This window comes from Oncorhynchus nerka, linkage group LG2 (genome assembly GCF_034236695.1).
Source record: "Oncorhynchus nerka isolate Pitt River linkage group LG2, Oner_Uvic_2.0, whole genome shotgun sequence".
Taxonomy (NCBI): domain Eukaryota; kingdom Metazoa; phylum Chordata; class Actinopteri; order Salmoniformes; family Salmonidae; genus Oncorhynchus; species Oncorhynchus nerka.
In genome coordinates, this window is record NC_088397.1 from 53,168,216 (window position 1) to 53,194,906 (window position 26,691).

General features: G+C 46.4%; 1 protein-coding gene across 1 annotated transcript in view; it reads left to right on the top strand.

The window, feature by feature from the left end:
* The window catches only part of LOC115137882 (cadherin-4-like), a 257,900-nt gene that overhangs the window by 159,518 nt on the left and 71,691 nt on the right, over window positions 1-26,691 (top strand). Inside the window, exons 4-5 of the mRNA XM_029674164.2 lie at window positions 15,481-15,707; window positions 24,400-24,582. Of these exons, the coding sequence (XP_029530024.1) occupies window positions 15,481-15,707; window positions 24,400-24,582 (410 nt within the window). The remainder of the gene's footprint in view (window positions 1-15,480; window positions 15,708-24,399; window positions 24,583-26,691) is intronic.

Consider the following 26,691-nt stretch of genomic DNA (forward strand, 5'->3'; position numbering starts at 1 on the left):
CCATAATCTGGTCCATTTCATTCGGTGTTATGTGTGTGCACGTGCATGACTGCATGTCTTTGTCCACTTTAATGTATACACTACAAGGCTGGCTCTGAATGTTAAAAAACCTTTTCATCGGGTGAAGATCAGTCCGCATCGATTCCTGCTTTTACTTGAACAAAGCTTACCGGTTCAATACCACTGGTTAGAGTGTAATTATCCTTATAATGCCAACGTCTGCAACCGGCTTCCAACAATCTATGTCCATATTGTCTCTGTATATGTGCGGTGCCTACATAAGCACATGTAATGGTTGTCAGTAGACTAGGCGGGGGGGGGCTTTAAAGACTGTACCAGGATCATGAGGATAATAATGATACACTGAATCAATGGGGTGACATGTATTGTGAGCATCTCGATGGGAACTCCAAATGACAAAAGGGACGTGTGAATCGCAGGGAAATAATACTTTGGCATTCATTTGCGCAAGTGTCACTTTCCTCCACTGACCTGATGCACTTCCGCTGGGAGAGAGTGACACAATGCAAATTGAGTCCCCTTGATGTAATAACATCAGTTACATCCTTAAGACACAGAAACATACAATGGGGACAGTTGTAGATAAATGTCAACGACAAAGTAGTCAATTTGCTGTAGGTGACTTCAGGTGGCCTTGATCTCCTTGAATGCAGAATACAAACGACTGTCTCTCCTCGTCCAGTCCAGAGCAAGGGGTTTCAGACAAATATTTGGCCCGTGTCTATGGGTTGCCCTGGGGAACCAGAGTGGAAGATTAGAGCATAATGGATGAGAGTGAGGGATAATGAAGGAGATCCGTCTTAAGTCTAATCACTGGTTTAAGGAGACATGATCTGGTCAGAGAGAGAGAGAGAGAGGGCTGTCTGCCTGGTCTGATTACTCACAGCCAGTCACTATTCATCAGATACTGCGCAGGTACTGTACATCGTAACAATGATACCCACTACCCAGTAGATATTCTACAGCTCAACATAAGAACCCACTTCCTAGTACATAATGTAGGTGCTCAGATATTCTACCAACATCAATATTGTCAGGGGTTAGTGTTGCTGAGGACATAGTCCCAACCATGGCATTGCAATCTTCTATATTGCGGTTCAGTATACACCACCTGTATGTTGCTGTTGTCCCTAGATTAATGCACCACCGTAGTTGCATTCATTGGTTATTTATTTATTCATTTCCTCTCTACATTATTTGCCTTTCATTTTGAATATGTTCTTCAATGAATACAGACATTTTTGTTTCTGTCTCAGTGGGTATTTGTAATGCTAATTAGGCTAATTGTACAAAATCAAATCAAGATGCTGAACACGGCAGCTAAACAATCACCAGGGATGTCTAACACAATCATCAGGGAAAGGCTGTTGGGTTTCTTAGGAGGGTTAACACGTCCTGCTAAGTAATCAGAGACACTGGGGAATGCAGGCTGTTGGGTTTGCAGAGCAGGAGAGGGGAGGGTTAGAGAGGGTTAGGGTTAGAGAGGGTTAAGCACTACGGTAGTAAGAGGGGATGCAGAGCAGGAGAGAGGGAGGGTTAAGAGGAATGCAGAGCAGGAGAGAGGAGGGTTAGAGAGGGTTAAGCACTACGGTAGTAAGAGAGAGGGATGCAGAGCAGGAGAGAGGAGGGGTTAGAGAGGGTTAAGCACTACGGTCGTAAGAGAGGGATGCAGAGCAGGAGAGAGGGAGGGATAGAGAGGGTTAGAGCACGGTAGTAAGAGAGGGATGCAGAGCAGGAGAGAGGGGGGATAGAGGATGCAGAGCAGGAGAGAGGGAGGGTTAGAGAGGGTTAAGCACTACGGTAAGAGAGGGATGCAGAGCAGGAGAGAGGGAGGGTTAAGAGGGTTAAGCACTACGGTAGTAAGAGGGATGCAGAGCAGGAGAGAGGAGGGATAGAGAGGGTTAAGCACTACGGTAGTAAGAGAGGGATGCAGAGCAGGAGGGAGGATGGGTTAGAGAGGGTTAAGCACTACGGTAGTAAGAGAGGGATGCAGAGCAGGAGAGAGGGAGGGATAGAGAGGGTTAGTGCAGAGCAGGAGAGGGAGGGTTAGAGAGGTAAGAGATGCAGAGCAGGAGAGAGGGAGGGATAGAGAGGGTTAGGGTAGTAAGAGAGGGATGCAGAGCAGGAGAGAGGAGGGGTTAGAGAGGGTTAAGCACTACGGTAGTAAGAGAGGGATGTTTAAGCACTACGGTAGTAAGAGTAGAGCAGGAGAGAGGGAGGGGTAGAGAGGGTTAAGGGTAGTATGCAGAGCAGGAGAGAGAGGGGTTAGAGAGGGTTAAGGGTAGTAAGAGAGGGATGCAGAGCAGGAGAGAGGGAGGGATAAGAGGGTTAAGCACTACGGTAGTAAGATGCAGGCAGGAGAGAGGGAGGGATGAGAGGGTTAAGCAGAGTAAGAGAGGGATGCAGAGCAGGAGAGAGGGAGGGATACGGTAGTAGGGTTAAGGGTTAAGCACTACGGTAGTGCAGAGCAGGAGGAGGGATGCAGAGCAGGAGAGAGGGAGGGATAGAGAGGGTTAAGCACTACGGTAGTAAGAGAGGGATGCAGAGCAGGAGAGAGGGAGGGATAGAGAGGGTTAAGCACTACGGTAGTAAGAGAGGGATGCAGAGCAGGAGAGAGGGAGGGATAGAGAGGGTTAAGCACTACGGTAGTAAGAGAGGGATGCAGAGCAGGAGAGAGGGAGGGATAGAGAGAAAATGGAAGTGACACACAGCGATGCTGATTACCTTCTAAAGACAGTTCCAGTTCCCCTGAGGGAGGGAACTAGTCTTCTAGTATTTATTAAGCCTGCCTCCAGGGTAATCAGGATTGGCTAAAAAATACCCGTTGGAGGAGGACTAGACAATAACACTATACACTTGCCAGTCTGTGCTGATGTCTTCCTGATGTCTTCCTTCATGCACATTGGCCAACATCTTTATAACCAATAAGTAAAGTTAAATGCTGATTGTACCTGTCTGGACACTGTATCTGCATCTTACATTTAGAAAGGTGGCATCACGTTGGTGGCTGTTTGCACTACAGATAAACAGATAAAAAGTTGACTATCTGTGAATGTATCTCAGTTCCTTTCTCTGTTTCCCTGAATCCCCCCCCACCCCCCGGTCTGTTCCTAGTGTATATGTGGCTCTCTGTAAATTGCCCCATGCTGTTTGTCATAGCATGTAGCTGATGGCTATGTGATATTATTATATTGTACTTTGAGATAACAGACGGTGTGATGTGCTGTGTCTTCTTAAGGAAGATATTGCTCTGATAAAGCACTTCTCTGTGCCGCTGAATTGAAGGGGACGCCTTGGAGGCAAGTTCTGTTGAGTGGGAGTCAGATGAAAGGAATAAAAGAGCAGATCTGTTTGTCCAGTATGCACCGTGTCAGAGGGGAATGCATGTCTTAAGATAGCATTTTAAAGGGACTCTCAGTCCAATTAGGGCAGCTCTTTCCGTTGGTTACTTCCCTAATGCAAATACGATGCCAAATTCACTTGACACAGACTGAGATTAGGGTGGAGTTTGTAAAACAGCGTTCAGTTATATCTAGTGTTCATTCTCAGTTGTGATGCTCAGTCTGACCGGAGAGCTATACGAGCCTCACGAATTTAGATCATTCTTGGATGTAGGATCCGGTGGGTGCAGGTTAATATTGTCATCATGTTCGTTAGGGACTGGGGGGGGGATACTGTGCATCTATTTTCTTAAGATTCCCTTCTGGTTCTATCTTAATTGGACCATAAACACCACAGAATGGGATTGATAAACGATGTGTGTGTTTTCAGCAGGTTGGGGTTCAGGTTCAAGTTGGATTTTGCAGTGCTTGAAGTTGGTCCAGGCAGAGGTAGATCATTCTATTGAACTGTCGGGCTGGGTGTGGGGCATCGGTAGTTCTTAGCATAACCTTGAAGATGTCACTAATGCACCTGATGGATAGTGTGTGTTTGGGCCCAGGAGACACACACTGACGCCCCCTAGCTGTGGATGGCTCATAAGAGACAACACATACACACACACAAACACACACACACACACACAATCACACACTCAGAAAGCTCCCTGGGCTGAATGGAGGTGTATAAATCACATTGACGCTTCGCACTGTGATCTGTGACCCAGTCTTTTAATTGCATCCGTTCTGCCTTCCTCCCTCATTCTTTACCTCGTTCCCCGAGAAGCTCTAATGCAGAGATAAGAGAGGAGACGAGATCTGTGGACCTTTACCACTCTGCCCGCGGGCCCGGTGAAGACGCCTCCTGATAGGCCGGCAGCACAGACTGAACGGACTCTGCTGAAAACACACTTTGATTAATGACACCGTCTGTGTCCACTCAGGCACTGTGTCACTCCTGACACTCAGTATGGTGACACAATCATTTTGGTGCCTTCATAAAACATAGAGCACTCTGGAATCTTGCCAATATGAATAACATGTTCGATTGGAAAATCAAAGATGATTGTGAGCAATATGGGATATGATCTCAGTCAGATGCTTTAAACTTTCTGTCTGCTCTCTACATTCCATTTCTGTTAAAGGTGCTGTTGACAGGAAGTCCTGGTTATATCACATACTGTACATCTCCTATAACAATACCGCACTCAAGCATACACACACACACATAAATATACACACATATATACATACATATACACACATATACAGTACATGCATACATACATACATACATACATACATACATACATACATACATACATACATACATACATACACATATCAGCTTGCCAACGCTCTTGAGTCACAGTTGGTTCCCTTGTCATGGGCAGAGCTGTCAGAGGGGGAAAGTGTGAGCGTTTAGTTAAGCAATAGGGAACGAGAGGCAGAGGAATTTATTTCATTTCCTAAGGCGACGCAAAACACTTTGAGAAAAGTCACATTGCAAAGGTACCTGCAGTGCCTTAACACAGCAGCATGTAAATGGAAGGGATTTAACCTCCCCCTTTAGCACAATACATCATTCTGATCAAAGTAGATTCAGATGGATTCAACTCTGGTGGGTTGTAGAAGGGAGGCGAAGGATTTAGAAACGTCAATCATGAGATGCATTCTTCAGGATGCACCAACTCTGCCATCAAACACAGCGCCAAACACTGCAGAAGGACAGATGGATATGTTGTGTCTCCAGCCATGCACTTTCCCTCTTCAAGTCTGACCATACTAAGTGCTGTAGCTCCAACACAAGCCTTATGGTGTTAACTTGCAACTCCACCCTCGCAGTTCAACTAAACCCACTACTGTTAATGTGTCACATTGGTCACAGTGTGTCGGATTTATCACCAGGCCCTGTGTTGTTCTCCTTCTCCTCTTCTCAGCCAGTCAAACACTGTTATTTGCAAATTTAGTGGGAGGCGCTGATTGGCCTGTTGGGTTGAAGGAAGCGGCAGGGTGGCAGGCAAAATGTTTACTTAGCTCCGCTCCACCACCGAGATAAACACAGCCCAAACAAAGGAACACAAGGCTGGATCCGAGGCTTTTCTCAGGCCTTCTCTATAACCCGCAGACACCAGAACATGCCATGGTTGGCTCAACTAGGGCTGTAACCTGGGACTACCGCCTGGCTGCAGCATCACGCTGATCTCACCCTGCTTCCTGTGTGACCCTGGTTTCCCATCTAACATCTGAAGGACTGGGAGGCACAGGAAGGATCCTGTTACATCTCTGGGATAAGATGCCCTCTAGTCCATTGCGATGGAAAGGGACCCTGCTTTCCCATCTAACATCTGATGGCCTGGGAGGCACAGGAAGGATCCTGTTACATCTCTGGGATAAGATGCCCTCTAGTCCATTGCGATGGAAAGGGACCTATTTGTGTGTTAGTGGTTGGGTGTGAACTGTGAAGAGAGAATCTAACGTAGCTGCCGTTTGTGGCCGGCTGATGCCTTTGTCCTGCCAGCCTGTTTGCATTAAAGCATGTCTGAGCGGCAGTGACAGTCAGTCAGTCTGTCGGGGAAAGGAGAGGAGGCTGGGGGGATGTGGGGTTAATTATGTAGGCGAGGGATAGGAAAGGGAGATGTGGCTACGAGAAGGGAATGGGAGAGGAGGATAAAGCGAGGGAGGGGATAGCAGAATGCAGCAGAGTGGATGAGGGAGAGGGAGGACAGGGAAGGTTGTGTTGAGGTGAAAACAAACACACAACAGCAGCCTGAGCAGTGTTAGCACCTGCCACTAATATTATGTACATCTATTATGTACATATATTTTGTACGTCTAATATTATGTACATCTATTATGTACATCTAATATTATGAACGTCTAATATTATGTACAGTGGGGCAAACAAGTATTTAGTCAGCCACCAATTGTCTAAGTTCTCCCACTTCAAAAGATGACAGAGGCCTGTAATTTTCATCATAGGTACACTATGACTATGACAGACAAAATGAGAAGAAAAAAATCCAGAAAATCACATTGTAGGATTTTAAATTAATTTATTTGCAAATCATGGTGGAAAATAAGTATTTGGTCAATAACAAAAGTTTATCTCAATACTTTGTTATATACCCTTTGTTGGCAATGACAGAGGTCAAACTTTTTCTGTAAGTCTTCACAAGGTTTTCACACACTGTTGCTGGTATTTTGGCCCATTCCTCCATGCAGATCTCCTCTAGAGCAGTGATGTTTTGGGGCTGTTGCTGGGCAACACGGACTTTCAACTCCCTCCAAAGATTTTCTATGGGGTTGAGATCTGGAGACTGGCTAGGCCACACCAGGACCTTGAAATGCTTCTTACGAAGCCACTCCTTCGTTGCCCGGGCGGTGTGTTTGCTGATGGAAGGAGGCTTTCACTCAAAATCACATGCTACATGGCCCCATTCATTCTTTCCTTTACACAGATCAGTCGTCCTGGTCCCTTTGCAGAAAAACAGCCCCAAAGCATGATGTCTCCACCCCCATGCTTCGCAGTAGGTATGGTGTTCTTTGGATGCAACTCAGCATTCTTTGTCCTCTAAACACGACGAGTTGAGTTTTTACCAAAAAAGTTATATTTTGGTTTCATCTGACCATATGACATTCTCCCAATCTTCTTCTGGATCATCCAAATGCTCTCTAGCAAACTTCAGACGGGCCTGGACATGTACTGGCTTAAGCAGGGGGACACGTCTGGCACTGCAGGATTTGTGTCCCTGGCGGCGTAGTGTGTTACTGATGGTACGCTTTGTTACTTTGGTCCCAGCTCTCTGCAGGTCATTCACTAGGTCCCCCCGTGTGGTTCTGGGATTTTTGCTCACCGTTCTTGTGATCATTTTGACCCCACGGGGTGAGATCTTGCGTGGAGCCCCAGATCGAGGGAGATTATCAGTGGTCTTGTATGTCTTTCATTTCCTAATAATTGATCCCACAGTTGATTTACCCTGTGCTCTGACCTCTTTCTCCCCTCTCTCTCCAGATGAAATCTCGCGTCTTGTGACGGCCGGCCGCCCAACAACCTGCCCGCTTGACTCTATTCCCTCCTCTCATCTCCAGACCATTTCCGGAGACCTTCTCCCTTACCTCACCTCGCTCATCAACTCATCCCTGACCGCTGGCTACGTCCCTTCTGTCTTCAAGAGAGCGAGAGTTGCACCCCTTCTGAAAAAACCTACACTCGATCCCTCCGATGTCAACAACTACAGACCAGTATCCCTTCTTTCTTTTCTCTCCAAAACTCTTGAACGTGCCGTCCTTGGCCAGCTCTCCCGCTATCTCTCTCAGAATGACCTTCTTGATCCAAATCAGTCAGGTTTCAAGACTAGTCATTCAACTGAGACTGCTCTTCTCTGTATCACGGAGGCCCTCCGCACTGCTAAAGCTAACTCTCTCTCCTCTGCTCTCATCCTTCTAGACCTATCGGCTGCCTTCGATACTGTGAACCATCAGATCCTCCTCTCCACCCTCTCCGAGTTGGGCATCTCCCGGCGCGGCCCACGCTTGGATTGCGTCCTACCTGACAGGTCGCTCCTACCAGGTGGCGTGGCGAGAATCTGTCTCCTCACCACGCGCTCTCACCACTGGCGTCCCCCAGGGCTCTGTTCTAGGCCCTCTCCTATTCTCGCTATACACCAAGTCACTTGGCTCTGTCATAACCTCACATGGTCTCTCCTATCATTGCTATGCAGACGACACACAATTAATCTTCTCCTTTCCCCCTTCTGATGACCAGGTGGCGAATCGCATCTCTGCATGTCTGGCAGACATATCAGTGTGGATGACGGATCACCACCTCAAGCTGAACCTCGGCAAGACGGAGCTGCTCTTCCTCCCGGGAAGGACTGCCCGTTCCATGATCTCGCCATCACGGTTGACAACTCCATTGTGTCCTCCTCCCAGAGCGCTAAGAACCTTGGCGTGATCCTGGACAACACCCTGTCGTTCTCAACTAACATCAAGGCGGTGGTCCGTTCTTGTAGGTTCATGCTCTACAACATCCGCAGAGTACGACCCTGCCTCACACAGGAAGCAGCGCAGGTCCTAATCCAGGCACTTGTCATCTCCCGTCTGGATTACTGCAACTCGCTGTTGGCTGGGCTCCCTGCCTGTGCCATTAAACCCCTACAACTCATCCAGAACGCCGCAGCCCGTCTGGTGTTCAACCTTCCCAAGTTCTCTCACGTCACCCCGCTCCTCCGCTCTCTCCACTGGCTTCCAGTTGAAGCTCGCATCCGCTACAAGACCATGGTGCTTGCCTACGGAGCTGTGAGGGGAACGGCACCTCAGTACCTCCAGGCTCTGATCAGGCCCTACACCCAAACAAGGGCACTGCGTTCATCCACCTCTGGCCTGCTCGCCTCCCTACCACTGAGGAAGTACAGTTCCCGCGCAGCCCAGTCAAAACTGTTCGCTGCTCTGGCCCCCCAATGGTGGAACAAACTCCCTCACGACGCCAGGACAGCGGAGTCAATCACCACCTTCCGGAGACACCTGAAACCCCACCTCTTTCAGGAATACCTAGGATAGGATAAAGTAATCCTTCTCACCCCCTCCCCCCTTAAAAGATTTAGATGCACTATTGTAAAGTGGCTGTTCCACTGGATGTCTTAAGGTGAACGCACCAATTTGTAAGTCGCTCTGGATAAGAGCGTCTGCTAAATGACTTAAATGTAAATGTAAATGTTGATTTCTTCAAACCAAGCTAATTACCTATTGCAGATTCAGTCTTCCCAGCCTGGTGCAGGTCTACAATTTTGTTTCTGGTGTCCTTTGACAGCTCTTTGGTCTTGGCCATAGTAGAGTTTGGAGTGTGACTGTTTGAGGTTGTGGACAGGTGTCTTTTATACTGATAACAAGTTCAAACAGGTGCCATTAATACAGGTAACGAGTGGAGGACAGAGGAGCCTCTTAAAGAAGAAGTTACAAGTCTGTGAGAGTCAGAAATCTTGCTTGTTTATAGGTGACCAAATACTTATTTTCCACCATAATTTGCAAATGAATTAATAAAAAATCCTACAATGTGATTTTCTGGATTTTTTTCTTCTCATTTTGTCTGTCATAGTCATAGTGTACCTATGATGAAAATTACAGGCCTCTGTCATCTTTTTAAGTGGGAGAACTTTCGCAATTGGTGGCTGACTAAATACTTTTTTACCCCACTGTACATCTATTATGGACATCTAATATTATGGACATCTAATATTATGGACATCTAATATTATGTACGTATAATATTATGTATGTCTAATATTATGTACGTCTAATATTATGTACATCTAATATTATGTAAGTCTGATATTCCATACGGGGGCAGTTTTGTGACCCCCAGGGTGCTGTGGATATATACTGCCATTCAAAATAAATGTCTTTGTTTTTGAAAGAAAAACATGTTTTTTTTGTCCTTTAAAATAACATCAAATTGATCAGAAATACAGTGTAGACATTGTTAATTTTGTAATTGACTATTGTAGCTGGAAATGGCAGATTGTTAATGGAATATCTACATACATGTATGCCAGCAGCATACCACCCTGCATACTACTGCTGGCTTGTTTCTGAAGCTATGCAGGGTTGGTACTGGTCAGTTCCTGGATGGGAGACCAGATGCTGCTGGAAGTGGACAGCCAGTATGAGGCACTCTTTCCTCTGGTCTAAAAAATATCCCAATGCCCCAGGGCAGTGATTGGGGATACTGCCCTGTGTAGGGTGGGAGGATAAACGGGTGTCCTTACTCTCTGAGGTCATTAAAGATCCCATGGCACTTATCATAAGAGTAGGGGTGTTCACCCCGGTGTCCTGGCTAAATTCCCAATCTGGCCCTGCATTTCTAAGAACAAGAATAGACTGACAAGTTTCAGAAGAAAGTTATTTGTTTCTGGCCATTTTGAGCCTGTAATCAAACCTAAAAATGCTGATGCTCCAGATACTCAAATAGTCCAAAGAAGTTTTATTGCTTCTTTAATCAGGTCAACAGTTTTCAGCTGTGCTAACAGAATTGCAAAAGGGTTTTCTAATGATCAATTAGCCTTTTTAAATGATGAACTTGGATTAGCTAACACAACGTGCCATTGGAACACAGGAGTGATGGTTGCTGTTAATGGGCCTCTGTACGCCTATGTAGATTTTCTATTAAAAATCATCTGTTTCCAGCTACAACGTTAACAATGTCTACACTGTACTTCTGATCAATTTGATGTTATTTTAATGGACAAAATAATGTCATTGTCTTTGAAAAACAAGGACATTTCTAAGTGACCCCAAACCTTTGAACGGTAGTGTATATCAGGTAGTGCATAACAGCGTTTCAGTGTGGTACAGAACGGATCGCTCCGCCGAGCGTGACTGCCATTGTCAGTGGTGACAGACTACTCCGGAGGTCAGAGGGGTTTGGGGGGGGGTCACGGCTGCCTGCGCCCTCTGTCCTGTCCTGCCGTTGTGACACGCTGGCTGCTCTGTCTGTCGGACAGAATGTTCAGTGCCGGTACACACACACCCTGAGCATCAGAGCAGAATGGGCCCCGCAGCACCAGCCCTCCATACCCTGCCAAACATCCTAGTCTATGTGAAGACACACACACACACACACACACACACAAATATACATGTAAATGCTGTACTGTACCCAGGAGTTATACTTGGCTCAAACCCAATGAACCTCTACACATACACACATGTGCGTGCGAACACGTCCCAATCTGAGCAGACCTTGGCTCAATAGCCCTAAAGGCCCTGCTCCATCGACCCGAGCCAAACGTAGCCAGTGCAGGTGGAGCCTGTCAAGTGTGATGTGACTTGTGCAGACTTGGACATACACCATGATGTCTACCGGGGCTTAGCGGAGCAGCAACCATGGCGATGCCCTTCGTCCTCAGATGCATACTGTACTGTGCATGTCATACTGATAGAGAAGAACAACCCTGACAGCAGCCAGCTGGGAACTCACTGAGATCAACATCAAAGCACCAGGTGTATACAGTAGGCCCTATATACTGAGAGAACCGAGCCCTGCAGAATGGGCAGACATGGACTATGGTATATCTCATCTCGTTGGCTTTTATGCTGTTGTATAGGTTCCACACAGTGAGTTCATGCCCCTCAGCTTCTGGCTAAGTCATCCTCCCTCTTTAATCAGATTAACAGTGTGCGTGATGAAGTGGGGCCGGAGGCAGCATTGATTAAACCTGAGGGACGGCAGGGTTTTAATAAAGGCAGCTCCGATCTCTGGAGAGCATGGGGTTCACTGACCTTCAGGGACGTCTGCTGAGAAAACAAACACTTGAGTCCTGTCTTCATTCATTCTGAACGTGAACGCTCTGAAAGGTTTTAAAGCACACCTGGCAGCAGCTCAATTCACACCTTGGCTAGGCCAGCCGCAGATGCTTTTGCCTCATGCACCAACTCTCTCCCCTCCACTCTCTCCCCCTCCTCTCTCTTTCTTTCTCTCTCTCTCTCTCTCTCTCTCTCTCCCCCTCCTATTTCTCTCTATCTATCTCTCTCTACCCTCCTCTCTATCGATCTCTCTCTCTACCCTCCTTTTTCTCTCTACCATCCTCTCTATCTATCTCTCTCTCTCTCCCCCTCCTCACTCTCCCCATCCTCTGTCTCTCTCTTTCTCTCTCTTTCTCCACACTTCTCTCTCTCTTTCCCCCTCTCTCTCTCTCCACTCCTCTCTCTCTGTCTCTCTCTTTCTTTCCCCCTCCTCACTTTCCCCATCCTCTCACTCCACTCCTCTCGCTCTCTGTCTCTTTCTTTCTCTCCCCCTCCTCACCTTCCCCATCCTCTCTCTCCACTCCTCTCGCTCTCTGTCTCTCTTTCTCTCCCCCTCCTCACTTTCCCCATCCTCTCGCTCCACTCCTCTCTCTCTGTCTCTCTCTTTCTCTCCCCCTCCTCACTTTTCCCATCCTCTCTCTCCACTCCTCTCGCTCTCTGTCTCTTTCTTTCTCTCCCCCCTCCTCACTTTCCCCATCCTCTCTCTCCACTCCTCTCGCTCTCTGTCTCTCTCTTTCTCTCCCCCTCCTCACTTTCACCATCCTCTCTCTCCACTCCTCTCTCTCTCTGTCTCTCTTTCTCTCTCCCCTCCTCACTTTCCCCATCCTCTCTCTCCACTCCTCTCTCTCTCTTTCTCTCCCCCTCCTCACTTTCCCCATCATCTCTCTCCATTCCTCTCTCTCCTCCTCTCTCTCTCTCTCCCCCTCCTCACTTTCACCATCCTCTCTCTCCACTCCTCTCTCTCTCTGTCTCTCTTTCTCTCTCCCCTCCTCACTTTCCCCATCCTCTCTCTCCACTCCTCTCTCTCTCTTTCTCTCCCCCCTCCTCACTTTCCCCATCATCTCTCTCCATTCCTCTCTCTCCTCCTCTCTCTCTCTCTCCCACTCTTTGTCTCTCAAGCTCACTTTTCTCACTGTTTTATTTCTGTCTCTCATCATCCTTTTATCTCTTATTTTCTCCCACAGCTTGATGTGTTCGTAAATCAGCACTGTCTCCACTATGGCGTGATGGCGTGAGGCGCATTGGTGGTTATTCCATTGTATCTGACTGTGTTCCAGATCTGTTACACTGTACCTGGATTATTTCCGTCACAGTTGAATGGATGGTATTTGTAGCGGTCCCTGTTAACTGGATGTGCCAGTAAACACAGCGTGTCCCCTCCTCTCTGGTATGTCAGCAGGTGGGCAGAGAGCTGGCCCAGTGCCCTCCGAGACCAAGCCTGCCTGTCACAACGACACGCCACAGCGCCACCGCCAAGGCCATGCGTGTGTTCCCATGCCAACCACCCCGCTGTCACAGGGCCACGGGTACAGACGTGCCCTCAGAACCCTGTGCCTTTCTTATGCTAACACACACACACACACAGCCTCAGAACACACACCCCTACAGTGAGCCCCCCCAAGTCACACGCCACAAGAAACTCGCTTAAATGACAACATTTAGTCTGTTCTGTTTAAGCACATTGCAGCCATTGGCACAATACAGCCTGTTCTTTGCTGTGGCACCAAACTGGTTGTTTTTCACATAGAACCATGTTGTTTCTGTCTGAGTGTTACTGCAAACTGTGAGACGTTGCTCATGACTGATCTTACATTTGAAACCTCAAAATAGTGAAGGAGTGAACAGTTAATCATTTCTTGGTTGGATGTGAATTTCTCCACATGGAAGAGACTTGCTGTGCTCTGCAGAACTTCCTTCCAGGGTAGAGAAGGTGGATTGTGTTTGTCTGTTGCTGTAAGATTGATGCACACATTGTCAAAATGATGTTTGCCGTTCCTCCATTACACGTACAATTACTCTCCGGGCGAAGTCGCAGCCTAATTTGTGTGATGGGTGCCTGCAGTTGTTGAAAATATTTTGTGTTGTATTAGTCTGTTGTTTGGTGCATCTTTTGACAGGAAGCTGGGCGATAAATTGGATAGATGGCTTGATAAAAAGCTTGTTGTGCAGAATTCTTCACGGTGGATTTCGAAAAATGACATCTCCCCGGCTCATAACAGACGATTTGTTCCCAGGGTGATTTATGAAATCAATGTGTCTTGTTATCAGCTGCAGGAGTGTGACTGAGAGATAAGATCGGGCGCACAGCCTTTTTGAACAGAAGGAGAAGGGGATGGAAGCTGGGTGCACCCTGTGTGTGTGTGCGTGCGTGTGCGCGTGTGTGTATATATCTTTCCTATATGATAACTTGAGATAATCCTGCAACAGCGCAGCACTAGGACTGAGTAAGGAAAAACTACAGAAAATGAAATGTCTACATTGATTCATCCAGAGTCCACAGTTTCTAGAATGCTGCTTATTGTCCCCAGCAATGTGCAGACATCATAATGACCATAAAAGCCATTCCACCACGAATAATGTTACGGGAGTAAATAAAGACCAGTTATTTGGCCCAACAGTAATTACAAGTCAGAGCCTGGTTAACCTTGGTGATTTACAGACACTTAAATCCCCTTCTTAAGACCTTGTTATTTCATTTATTGTGTGTGTATATGTGCATGTCTTTTCTGGTGGTGTTGTATCAGTTACTTCAGCAGCGTTCACACCTCCATTCTCAGACAAAGTGCTACAGATTGTTTATACCACATGACGAATGCTGCTGTGAGACCCGGTTTATTTTCCTGCTTGCCTCTTATCCCTCTCTGGGCTCCACTAAACAGGCCTGGGCTCTAGAAGCATCCCTCAGGTGTCCGTGATGGCACCATCTGCTAACTAGAGATGCCTAGACATTTATCAGTGGCACGGCCACAGGAGAGAACGGTTTCCATACCCTCTGTCTCTGACAAGCCACTACCTACATGACTCACTCTGTCGGGACACTTGGCGATGACAGAATGCTTCAGCACTCAATTCTGGAGGTGGCACATGCCGAGTCCGTGTGAGCAGCAACAAGATGTTGAAAAGTAAAAATACTTGACATTAATGTCTGAGTGTTTTGCCTGAAATTCTCAAATCTAAAATAAAGTATAAAAGCTTTGCTTATTCCTCTGAATGTAAAGATAAGGTATTGATAGTGAATGTTCAGTCTGCATAGCTTTGGAGTTTTCCCTCAGATTTGATGTGGTTGAGCTGGCAACTTGATGTTATCTGTCATTGCAGTGTCTATATCAAAGTGCTCCATGCCATCTCCACCCCTTCTCTCTCTCTCTCTCTCTCTCTCTCTCTTTCTCTCTCTCTCAAAATCAGTGGAGGCTGGCGGGAGGAGCTATTGCTCATTGTAATTGCTTGAATGGGGAAACTTGACTGAGAAAGACAAAGCGCTTCAGAGTGTGCTGCACTAATTTGACATAGCTTCCATGTACCCCTGTCTCTCCTCAAAAACGCAAGGAAATAAGGATTTGTTTCATACATCTATTTTGGTTTCGATGGAGATTAAAAATTGCCTTCACCTCAGAAGACAAGATGAGGAGAGATGTGTCTTTAGGGAGGTGGAAAAGCTATGCCAGTATTTCACAGCAGTCACGTCACCAGATTTGTCACCTCATCCTCTCTCTTTTATCCCTACCTCCCTCCCTCTCTCTCTCGCTCCCTCTCTGTCTGTCTCTCTGTGTCTCTCTAGTGAAGTTTGACGACTGTCAGCACAGCAAGGCTGTGGACTTCGAGAGCAGCGACCCTAACTTCAGTGTGCGTCCTGACGGCTCGGTGTACGCGGAGCAGGAGGTGGCCAACCTGTCTGATCCAGTCCAGTTCATGGTGACCGCCCGCGGAGGTCATGACCCTCATATCTGGGAGACCACGGTCAAGCTGGCCTTGGCTGGCCACCCGCCTTCTGTTCCTGTGAGTCAGGTAAACATATATACACTGCTAAAGCCTTAGGTATAGACACACCAACAGACCCCTGCTACTGACAGACTGTACTGAACCTCAGTTGTACAATTGCATGGAGACACGTACATTATTTATACACTTGGAAAACCTCTAGCCTCTCAGGTAAGATCAGTTTTCAATGATCCTCAAGTACATTATATAAAACCACATTTCAGGTTCTGCTTTTCAATATCATTAACAAACATTGCTTTTCAAATAAGATGTTGAATAGTGGGAGGCTTAATGCTCCCTCCAGGTCATGCTTTTAATCATAGAAAACGTCCAAGAATTGTGTAAAGCAATTGCAGAGCTGGGATTAAAATTCTGCCCACTCCTCCCAGCACAATAATGGAGGGCATGAAATAATTGACATTGATTGAGCTAATGTTCCACTCTGAGGGAGGCATGTAGGAACCAGGTGATGTGGTAACAGCACTTTGTAATTATGTTCCCACGTCGTGGGAGCAAGAGAGATTCAATAATAGAACAAGAAATAATTATGTTTGAGCAATCAAATGAAAATGTGAAAACCAGTTACATGTTTTAAATTGATACATTTTTGTTGGAAATCGCTTACAACTTATGCTCGGTACTTTCCGGACACTTTTCTTTCCGGCAGCAGTGTGTAATTTTGGTCAGCAGGTGATTCCGAAGTGGAAAATTGCTGTTATCCCCAGTAGAAAAGTTGTCATAAGTAATTTAAATTGTTTCATTAAATGTGTTGCCATGAAAAACTAAATTGTGGAAATGTATAATTCAGGATAAGGAATTTCTCCGATACTAAAATATTTTAGGAAACAAGACAGACATGCAGCAAATGGTCATACTCTGGCTCAATATATTGTTAACCCTTTACAATCCTAAACCCATGTTAACCCTTTACAATCCTAAAGCCATGATAACCCTTTACAACCCTAAACCCATGTTAACCCTTTACAACCCTAAAGCCATGTTAACCCTTTACAACCCTAAAGCCATGTTAAAGGGTTAACATGGCTTTAGGGTTGTAAAGGGTTAACCCTTTACAACCCTAAACCCATGGCTATTTGATGTCGGTTAGCCACTGTATTTGGTCAGACTCTAATTCCAAGAAAAGCTAGGTGAATGGTTACTGAAGGGTAGAGAGAGAGCATGCATGTATATGTGCGTGTCCTTCCCGATGGCATTAGGCTTTCCTCCTCCTACCGTGTGACCCAAACAGCACTGCAGACAGGCAGGGGCTCACGGGACTCACAGATGTGGCCTAGAAGAGCCCTGTCCTGTCCTCCTATACAGGGCCCTCCTAATGTCCTGTCCTCCTATACAGGGCCATTCTAATGTCTTGTCCTCACACACCTGGCCCTCCTAATGTCCTGTCCTCACATCCCTGTCCAGGCACGGCGCCAGGATGTTTTCTCTCCCGGGACTAAGGGGGGGCTTGACCAATATGTGGGGGTGCTAAGAGAATTGTTGATTTTCATGACTTATTTATAAGGAAGTTCTCATTTCTTCAATAAAATCAGAAATAGCTATCACAACGTCAGAAATGACATTATTAATATCCTAAGTGCAGCCACAACGAGAAGTGCAATGCATTCAGCCTATGCCTGTCAACTGTGCACACACTTGTAAAATGAACTGGCTGTCAACACAATCTTAGTGATTATATTTCTATTGCAAAATAAAGTACTTGTAGGCCCTAGATACAGTGGGGCAAAAAAGTATTTAGTCAGCCACCAATTGTGCAAGTTCTCCCACTTAAAAAGATGAGAGAGGCCTGTAATTTTCATCATAGGTACACTTCAACTATGACAGACAAAATGAGGAAAAAAAATCCAGAAAATCACATTGTAGGATTTTTAATTTATTTATTTGCAGATTATGGTGGAAAATAAGTACGTGCGCGAGCACACACACCCCCTCCCACCACAAACACACACACACACACACACGTCATAGGGTACACACCCACGCAGCCAGGGATCTGATTGGGAACAAAATGGCTTGTTATGAACTTTTTCATATTTCTTTATGTAAAAATACTAAAACGTTTGAGGGGGCCTTACTGGGGCTACACAGATTTGTGACGGGGCTATAGCCGTCCTAGCCCCGGTGTAGCGCCGTGCATGTCCCTGGCCGTCCTAATGTCCTGTCCTCACATCCCTGGCCCTCCTAATGTCCTGTCCTCACATCCCTGGCCCCCCTAATGTCCTGTTCTCACATCCCTGGCCGTCCTAATGTCCTGTCCTCACATCCCTGGCCCTCCTAATGTCCTGCCCTCACATCCCTGGCCCCCCTAATGTCCTGTCCTCACATCCCTGGCCCTCCTAATGTCCTGTCCTCACATCCCTGGCCCTCCTCCTAATGTCTTATCCTCACATCCCTGGCCGTCCTAATGTCCTGTCCTCACATCCCCGGCCCTCCTAATGTCCTGTCCTCACATCCCTGGCCCTCTTAATGTCCTGTCCTCACATCCCTGGCCCTCCTAATGTCCTGTCCTCACATCCATGGCCCTCCTAATGTCCTGTCCTCAGATCCCTGGCCCTCCTAATGTCCTGTCCTCACATCCCTGGCCCTCCTAATGTCCTGTCCTCACATCCCTGGCCCTCCTAATGTCCTGTCCTCACATCCCTGGCCCTCCTAATGTCTTATCCTCACATCCCTGGCCCTCCTAATGTCTTATCCTCACATCCCTGGCCCTCCTAATGTCCTGTCCTCACATCCCTGGCCCTCCTAATGTCCTGTCCTCACATCCCTGGCCCTCCTAATGTCCTGTCCTCACATCCCTGGCCATCCTAATGTCCTGTCCTCACATCCCTGGCCGTCCTAATGTCCTGTCCTCACATCCCTGGCCGTCCTAATGTCCTGTCCTCACATCCCTGGCCCTCCTAATGTCCTGTCCTCACATCCCCGGCCCTCCTAATGTCTTATCCTTACATCCCTGGCCCTCCTAATGTCCTGTCCTCACATCCCTGGCCGTCCTAATGTCCTGTCCTCACATCCCTGGCCCTCCTAATGTCCTGTCCTCACATCCCTAGCCATCCTAATGTCCTGTCCTCACATCCCTGGCCCTCCTAATGTCCTGTCCTCACATCCCTGGCCATCCTAATGTCCTGTACTCACATCCCTGGCCCTCCTAATGTCCTGTCCTAATGTCCTGTCCTCACATCCCTGGCCCTCCTAATGTCCTGTCCTCACATCCCTGGCCCTCCTAATGTCCTGTCCTCACATCCCTGGCCCTCCTAATGTCCTGTCCTCACATCCCTGGCCCTCCTAATGTCCTGTCCTCACATCCCTGGCCCTCCTAATGTCCTGTCCTAATGTCCTGTCCTCACATCCCTGGCCGTCCTAATGTCCTGTCCACCCTCCCTCACTCCCTATTCTGTTTCCTTTGGAGAGGTAAAGCAATTAAACTCAAATTCACCAACAACAACAAAGCCACTGTGGAACAGCATTCTACCCCAGCAGTCTACCCCAACTGTTTTCTCATTTCATTTGGGGATGCTGTTGTCCGGAGCCTGCTGGTTTTCTGTTCTTCCTGATAATGAAGTACACCCACCTGGTGTCCTAGGTCTAAATCAGTCCCTGCTGAGAGGGGAACAATGAAAAAACGAAATGAGTGGAACTGGCTTCGAGGTCCAGAGGTGAGTTTGAGGGTTCTGTAGTATTGATTAAAATATTATTGTATACGGAACGATAATACAGAATTGCTTGCTCCCAGTTTCAAGAATAGATGTCTCCTACTCAGTGAGGAGCAGATTGAGGTTATAAAAGTATTGACTGAAACAGAGGAATGTTGTGAGGGCACAGACATTGAAATGTGTGAAATGCTGTGGCGGAGTTGTGTCATCTGAGCCACTCTGTGTCATCTGAGCCACTATCTCTGAGTCAATAGTGTTGAAAGGGAGAGGGAAGAACAATCAGATTACACCAAAATATAATCAACATGTAATGACAACAGTACAATTTTAAAAGGTGCTTAACCAGCCAAAAGATATTAGGTGATTTAAAAGATAGACGGCTCCATTACCAGGTAATTGCATATATTACGTTTCAGAGCAGACGTGTACAGGGACTCATTGGACTCCTGTTATTATGTTATATTAATAGCTGGCTTGATTTACCTCTTCCTAGATGAACTGTGCATAGTGCTTGGTATGTGTTGGTGTGTGCATTAGAGCGTATCTGTTTATATTGGATGCACATTTATATCTGGGAACATAGTTTGTCTACCTCCTGTTTAAGAGTATGAGGCATTAGTAGTGTCACTCTGGCTGCCAGGTACTCAGGCTATGGTGCCCTACATGTCCACTGAGTCTGTATGCACACACCCCCTGCTAATTTCATGCTGCTCTGGTCTGCCTTCTCCTGCAGCTTAGAGGCAGAGAGTCCGTTTATGCACCAGTACACTGAGTCTTACTTTTATCCCCCTTCACCAGAATACCTGTATGTGTTAGATTAGAGAGCAGAGACCCGTACAGTAGCGGGGAGGGGTTTAGGACCTAGGGTCTTATTGGTCGGTGAGGTGGCAATACAGGGTCTGAGAGTGAAGGTCATGATGACTAGTCTATGTTGTGATTGCAGCCCAGTTCTACATCCACAAGAGGAATGTATCAATAGTCATAGCAGCCTTCTTTAATTCCCTTGATTCTATAAGAGGTCAGATTTGGGATACCTGTCTTCTCTTGATTGTCCTGCCCGTCGCCCCCCCCCCCCCCCCCCCTGTTCGCCACGGACCACTGCTCTGATCAGGCCTCGTCGGAGAGAATAAGCGTGGGAGAATGAAGGAGCGATAGAACAGCTCAAGATCAACAGTGAATGGAGGATGGGAAACGAGCACATACTTGATATTGTGTAATTGAAAGGCCCTGTTTAGTGTTGCCTCCTGCTCTTCAGAATGACAACCTCCAGATGTCAGCTCCAGGGCTGCGGGGCTGACTGATGCCCCAGTGACATGCAGCCTGGCAGGGAGGAGAGAGCAGCCAGCTGGCCAGCCCGCTAGCTCTGGGCCTAGGGAGCTCCGGGTGGTTCTGGGACTGATTTCACACTCCAAGATCCCTGCTTGCGCACGCACACACACACACACACACACACACACACACAACATACCTTTCTCACAGCACAAAGAGCCTGTTCCAGTTTACCCTTTTTTCTTTCTAATTGTGGTGATGTTTGTCATTGTGCCAGCTTCGCAGGGCTATAATTTGCCATGCTGTTTGGAGTGTGAGTCACGTGGATACACTGCAGTGGTATCATCCATAGACAGGCTCTTTGCTCTGTTGTGGATGCCTGGCACCGCGTTTGGAGGAACGCGATCAGATGCATCGACCCCATTATCAGCGGCCCTGATGTCCTGCATTCGTCAGCAGACTAAGGTTTTGATAATGATGGCGAGCAGCGGTACTGTGTGAGTTATTCAACAGATATCGGAGGTGCCGATAAGGACTTTATCAGGGAGGGAGCACATGGGGTAGAAACAGAGGTTTTATGCAAGAGGCAGGGAAGCCTTGGAGCATCATGGGTACCATCCTTACTCATCCTCACATAGCAGCATCTTTACATATCAACTCCACCCTCTCTGCTTTCTATCAATATAGGATCTCACATTTTATTTGTCTTTTTTCTCTGTTTTTCTCTTCCCCCTATTTCCTTTCTCTTTGTTTATGTCGAACACACAAATTCACGCATGCACGCGCACACACTACTTCCACCTGCCACCCATGAAAGTAATGGCACGCTCGCATCTCGCACCACTGCCCCTGTGCTGGTACCTGTGAGTGTTGTGGATGAGCGGAGCTGAAGCGAGAGTTATCTTATCTGGGCACCACATCTGGTCCCCTATCCCTCACTCTCCCCCCTCTCCCCTCTCTCTCCTGCCCGGCTACCTTCATCACTGCTGCCCGGCTACCTTCATCTCTCCTGCCCGGCTACCTTCATCACTGCTGCCCGGCTACCTTCATCTCTCCTGCCCGGCTACCTTCATCTCTCCTGCCCGGCTACCTTCATCTCTCCTGCCCGGCTACTTTCATCTCTCCTGCCCGGCTACCTTCATCTCTCCTGCCCGGCTACCTTCATCACTGCTGCCCGGCTACCTTCATCACTGCTGCCCGGCTACCTTCATCTCTCCTGCCCGGCTACCTTCATCTCTCCTGCCCGGCTACCTTCATCACTGCTGCCCGGCTACCTTCATCTCTCCTGCCCGGCTACTTTCATCACTGCTGCCCGGCTACCTTCATCTCTCCTGCCCGGTACCTTCATCACTGCTGCCCGGCTACCTTCATCACTGCTGCCCGGCTACCTTCATCACTGCTGCTATCAGGAGGCCTGCTGTAAAGCCCTGTAGTCAAATCCACTAAGCCGTGAAGAAATAAAACAAAGGGGGGAATATACAGTATGTTTGCTCAGGTTTAGCTTGCATCTGTCTCTCTGTCTGACAAACCGTATGTGTATGGATAAGCTGACCTGCCCGCCGGTGATTCAAGTTTGAGTTGGGTGTGTGCGTGTCCTCTGAGTAGGTTTAACAGAAGGATTTCTGCTTGGCTTCAAGTCTACAGCAGCATGCGTGTCTCTGTTTGTGGGGAGCAGGAGAAACAGCAGGATCACTGGGTCACACAAACACTACCATCTCAGGCATGAGGACACAGCAACCCTCACTGGATAGATACCATATACACTTATAAACACATAGGGACAGATTTACAATGTGTTTACACCAGTGTGCGATGTACCTGTTAATATGAAGAGATAAAACATGAAAGATAAAATCCCCAAAATCAAATGAGGGATTAAGATTAGGTAAAGTGTAATGTATACTGAACAAAAATAAGAACGCAACATGTAAAGTCTTGGTCCCATGTTTCGTGATCTGAAATAAAAGATCCCAAAAAAGATAATCCATCCATCTGACAGGTGTGGCATATCAAGAATCTGACTAAACAGCATGGTCATTACACAGGTGCACCTTGTGCTGGGGACAGTAAAAGGCCACTCAAAAATGTGGAGTTTTATCACACAACACTGCCACAGATGTCTTAAGTTTTGTGGGAGCGTGCAATTATTATTTTTTTTAAATGTAACATTTTTTTAACTAGGCAAGTCAGAACAAATTCTTATTTACAATGATGGACTACCGGGGAACAGTGGGTTAACTGCCTTGTTCAAGGAGAGATTGACAGATTTTTACCTTGTCAGCTCGGGGATTCGATCCAGCAACCTTTTTGTTACTGGTCCAACGCTCTAATCATTAGGCTACCTGCCGCCCCAATTGGCATGCTTACTGCAGGAATGTCCACCAGAGCTGTTGCCAGAGAATTTAATGTTACTTTCTCTACCATAAGCTGCCTCCAACGTCGTTTTAGAGAATTTGTTAGTACATCCAACTGACCTCACAACCGCAGACCAGGTGTAACCACGCCAACCCAGGACATCCACATCCGGCTTCATCACCTGTGGGATCATCTGGGACCAGTAACCCGGACAGCTGATGAAACTGTAGTAGTTCTGGAGTATTTCTGTCTGTAATAAAGCTCTTTTGTGGTGGAAAACTCATTTTGATTGGCTGGGCCTGGCTCCCCAGTGCGTGTGCTTGGCCTTTGCCCTCCCAGCCCCAACCAGAACTGCTCCCGTCTGTGTATGCAAAATCCATAGATTAGGGCCTAATGAATTTAAATTGACTGATTTACTCCTATGATCTGTAACTCAATAGAATCATTTAAATTGTTGCATGTTGCGTTTTATCATTTTTGTTCAATATAATTAAAAACATGTTTATATTTTATTCTCCTCTTTTGTCTAACAATATTTACATGCGTACATTTTTTTAATTATTATTTTTTATTTTTATTTAACTAGGCAAGTCAGTTAAGAACAAATTATTATTTTCAATGACAGCCTAGGAACAGTGGGTTAACTGCCTGTTCAGGGCCAGAACGACAGATTTGTACCTTGTCAGCTCGGAGATTTGAACTTGCAACCTTTCAGTTACTAGTCCAACGCTCTAACCACTAGGCCTCATGCTCTGGGAAACTAGTCTTTGCTTATAATAGCAGTGAATCGCCAATGATCTCACACACTGCAGGATGACTGTTGGTCCTCCTAACATTCTGATCTTGCTGTTATTGAAGTGATTTCATCAATCCATTTTCATTTGGAGTAAGGCCTCTTTCAGGGGGATATGTCACGGAATGCGTCACACGGAGCAGCATAGTTCTGAGACTCAGAAGGTCAAGTTGGAGACATCCAACTGCGATTTTTCAGACTGGGAAGATTTTTGCTGGATAAAGACATAGAAGTCAACCTCTGTGGACTGTGCAGAGGCAATTGGTAAGCTTTCTGCAGGACTAATACCTGAAATTCATGCTAAGACTGGGTCCTCGTCGGTGATTTGCCAAGTGCGTTAAGGTGAAGAGTCAAAAGCATGGATTGTATTTGAATTGGAAACCAACATTCATTGTTGTATTATCTTCAAGAAACAGTGAAAATATGTTTTATTATGTTCCTTGTCATCTGACAAGATTGATTTTCATGACGGATTAGTCACCTGTACTTTCCACACTTTTAGAAGATGAACTAATAATTCATTGACACCACTCCTTTCTATTGAGACTTTACATTGTGTAGTTGGCTCTCAAGTTATTGTTGAATACTGTAGGTCAGCCAATGTACAATATGTGTTGATTTCTTGTCTTTTCAGATTGGAGTGGAGGATATGATTGCAAGGGCCTGGGACTCTAATCCCAGGGTTATCAAGTTTCCACGGAAACATCAAAGAAGCTCTTCTGCCAATGGTCTGAGACGACAGAAGCGAGACTGGGTCATCCCACCAATCAATGTGCCCGAAAACTCTAGAGGACCCTTCCCACAAATGCTTGTCAGAGTGAGTGACAGTTATCACACTTATCAAGAACTACTGATGTGCAGTTAAGTCGAAGTTGTCTTTTTGAAATGTTAAAAAGCTACTGTATATATCCTATTCTCAGTTGGTAGTCACTTATGCCTGTGTTGTAAACTAGAAATGAGTTCATCGTCAATTCTGATAACAACAACTCGAGCTTGCTCTGTTTTCACTCTTTTTCACGCTTTTTACTTTTATTGGAGCCAAAGCCAAAGACATCTTCAAGCCAGACATCCCACGTTTGTCTAAGGGTCACTCACCTAGGCAACTGAAGAGAAGGGTAGAATAGATCTCATACAATCTGAACAGAACACCACACTGGTAGTTTCTATCAAGGATCTTCAGCAGGTAAAGATAATGATTTGAGTGGTGATGCAGCGCCACGTGATTGGTCTGGTACGCCTTTAAAATCTACACAGACAGAAATCCAGACACACAGACAAGAGGATACAGACAGATGGACACACACACAGCACTGCTTCACCAGGTAACTGTCTTAGAAGTGACAAACCATCTCCATTCCTGTTGGCATTATATGGCAGCTCTGCCAGTGTGGTTAGTTCTGTTAGCTCCATGGTTCCAGGATGCTCCTGGAAACTGTGTGCTGCCTCTGTTCAGACGTCCAGGCCAGAGATAGCTTTCTCTGGGCCACCACAGAGCTCCCTCACGCCCATTTGTATCGCGCGGCTTACACTCCCGGATTACTGAAATCGCCTTTCACCAACGAGTCGGCAAGAGGGCAGATTTTCCACCAAAGCAAAAAAACACTCATTCACTCACCCACACAAACACACAGACTACAGGAGCAGGGTGGATGAGGGGAGGCGTAGGATTGTACCACCCTGCTGGAGAAATGAACACCCCTTCATCTCCTTCATATTCAGCGTCAGATGGTTGGGTTTACTGACATTCCTGTGTGTGTGTGTGTGTGTGTGTGTGTGTGTGTGTGTGTGTGTGTGTGCAAGCGCATGCTTCGGTTATAGCCTTTAGCTGTAGTAAAATAGTTATGTTCCTTAACCATGGGGGGTGTGTGCATCACATCTGTGGCCAAGTTCGGTATTAAATGCCCTCTTCTCGCTGCAACACCGCTTGGCTGACTGGGCCGTTCCATTGTGACAGCTAGCCAGTGAAGAGAGCAGAAGGGATTTAGTTCTTTATCTCTCGTCTTAGGGGTTTTTCACATATAGTCCTCTTTAAAATAACCGATCTCAGTCCTCTTTAAAGTGAACTCTGGGGTAAAATAACTCTGTTCTCTTTGTATTCACACTGCCCTTGCATTTGAATTAGGACTCAACTCTTTTGCCAGTTCACTATTTTGTGGTATGTGTCCTCTTTGCATTCACATTTCTATGTTTAGAAAGGATAAAGGATATTTTTCCAACATTCACTCAATGTACTCTGGGTTTTTACAAAGTACAGGGCAAGCCATTACATCAGAACAGCTAGATATACCTACACACTTAGTAAAAAATTGCTATCTAGAACCGAAAAGGTTCCCTTTTAAGAACCATTTTTGGTTCCAGGTCAAACCCCTTTGGTTCCAGGTAGAATGCTTTTAGGTTCCATGTTGAACCCTTTGCACAGAGGGTTCTATATGTAACCCAAAAGGGTTCAACCTGAATCCAAAAATGATTCTACCTGGAACCAAAAGGGTTCTCCTATGCGGAGCCTTTTGGAAACCTTTTTCTGGAAGTGTACTTACATTTCGGAAGCTAATAGATTACATTTTGGAAGCTAATAGATTACATTTTGGAAGCTAATAGATTACATTTTGGAAGCTAATAGATTGCATTTTGGAAGCTAATAGATTACATTTTGGAAGCTAATAGATTGCATTTAGTTAAAAGATTTGACATAATAATTGTAATCAGAAGATACTATTAACATGTACGTCAATATTATTGGTAACAGAATAAATAGCAGAAGAAAAACTACAAATTAAATTGAATATTGTACTCCCAACGTAGGCTACAGCCCCTTTAAGACCTAGAATAGATTTTCTACCCTATGTTGTGATTCTCACCCAATATGTTGGTGTCTTCTCACACTATTCAAACCCCATTATCAAATAAACTGCTTATGAAGTGCTCT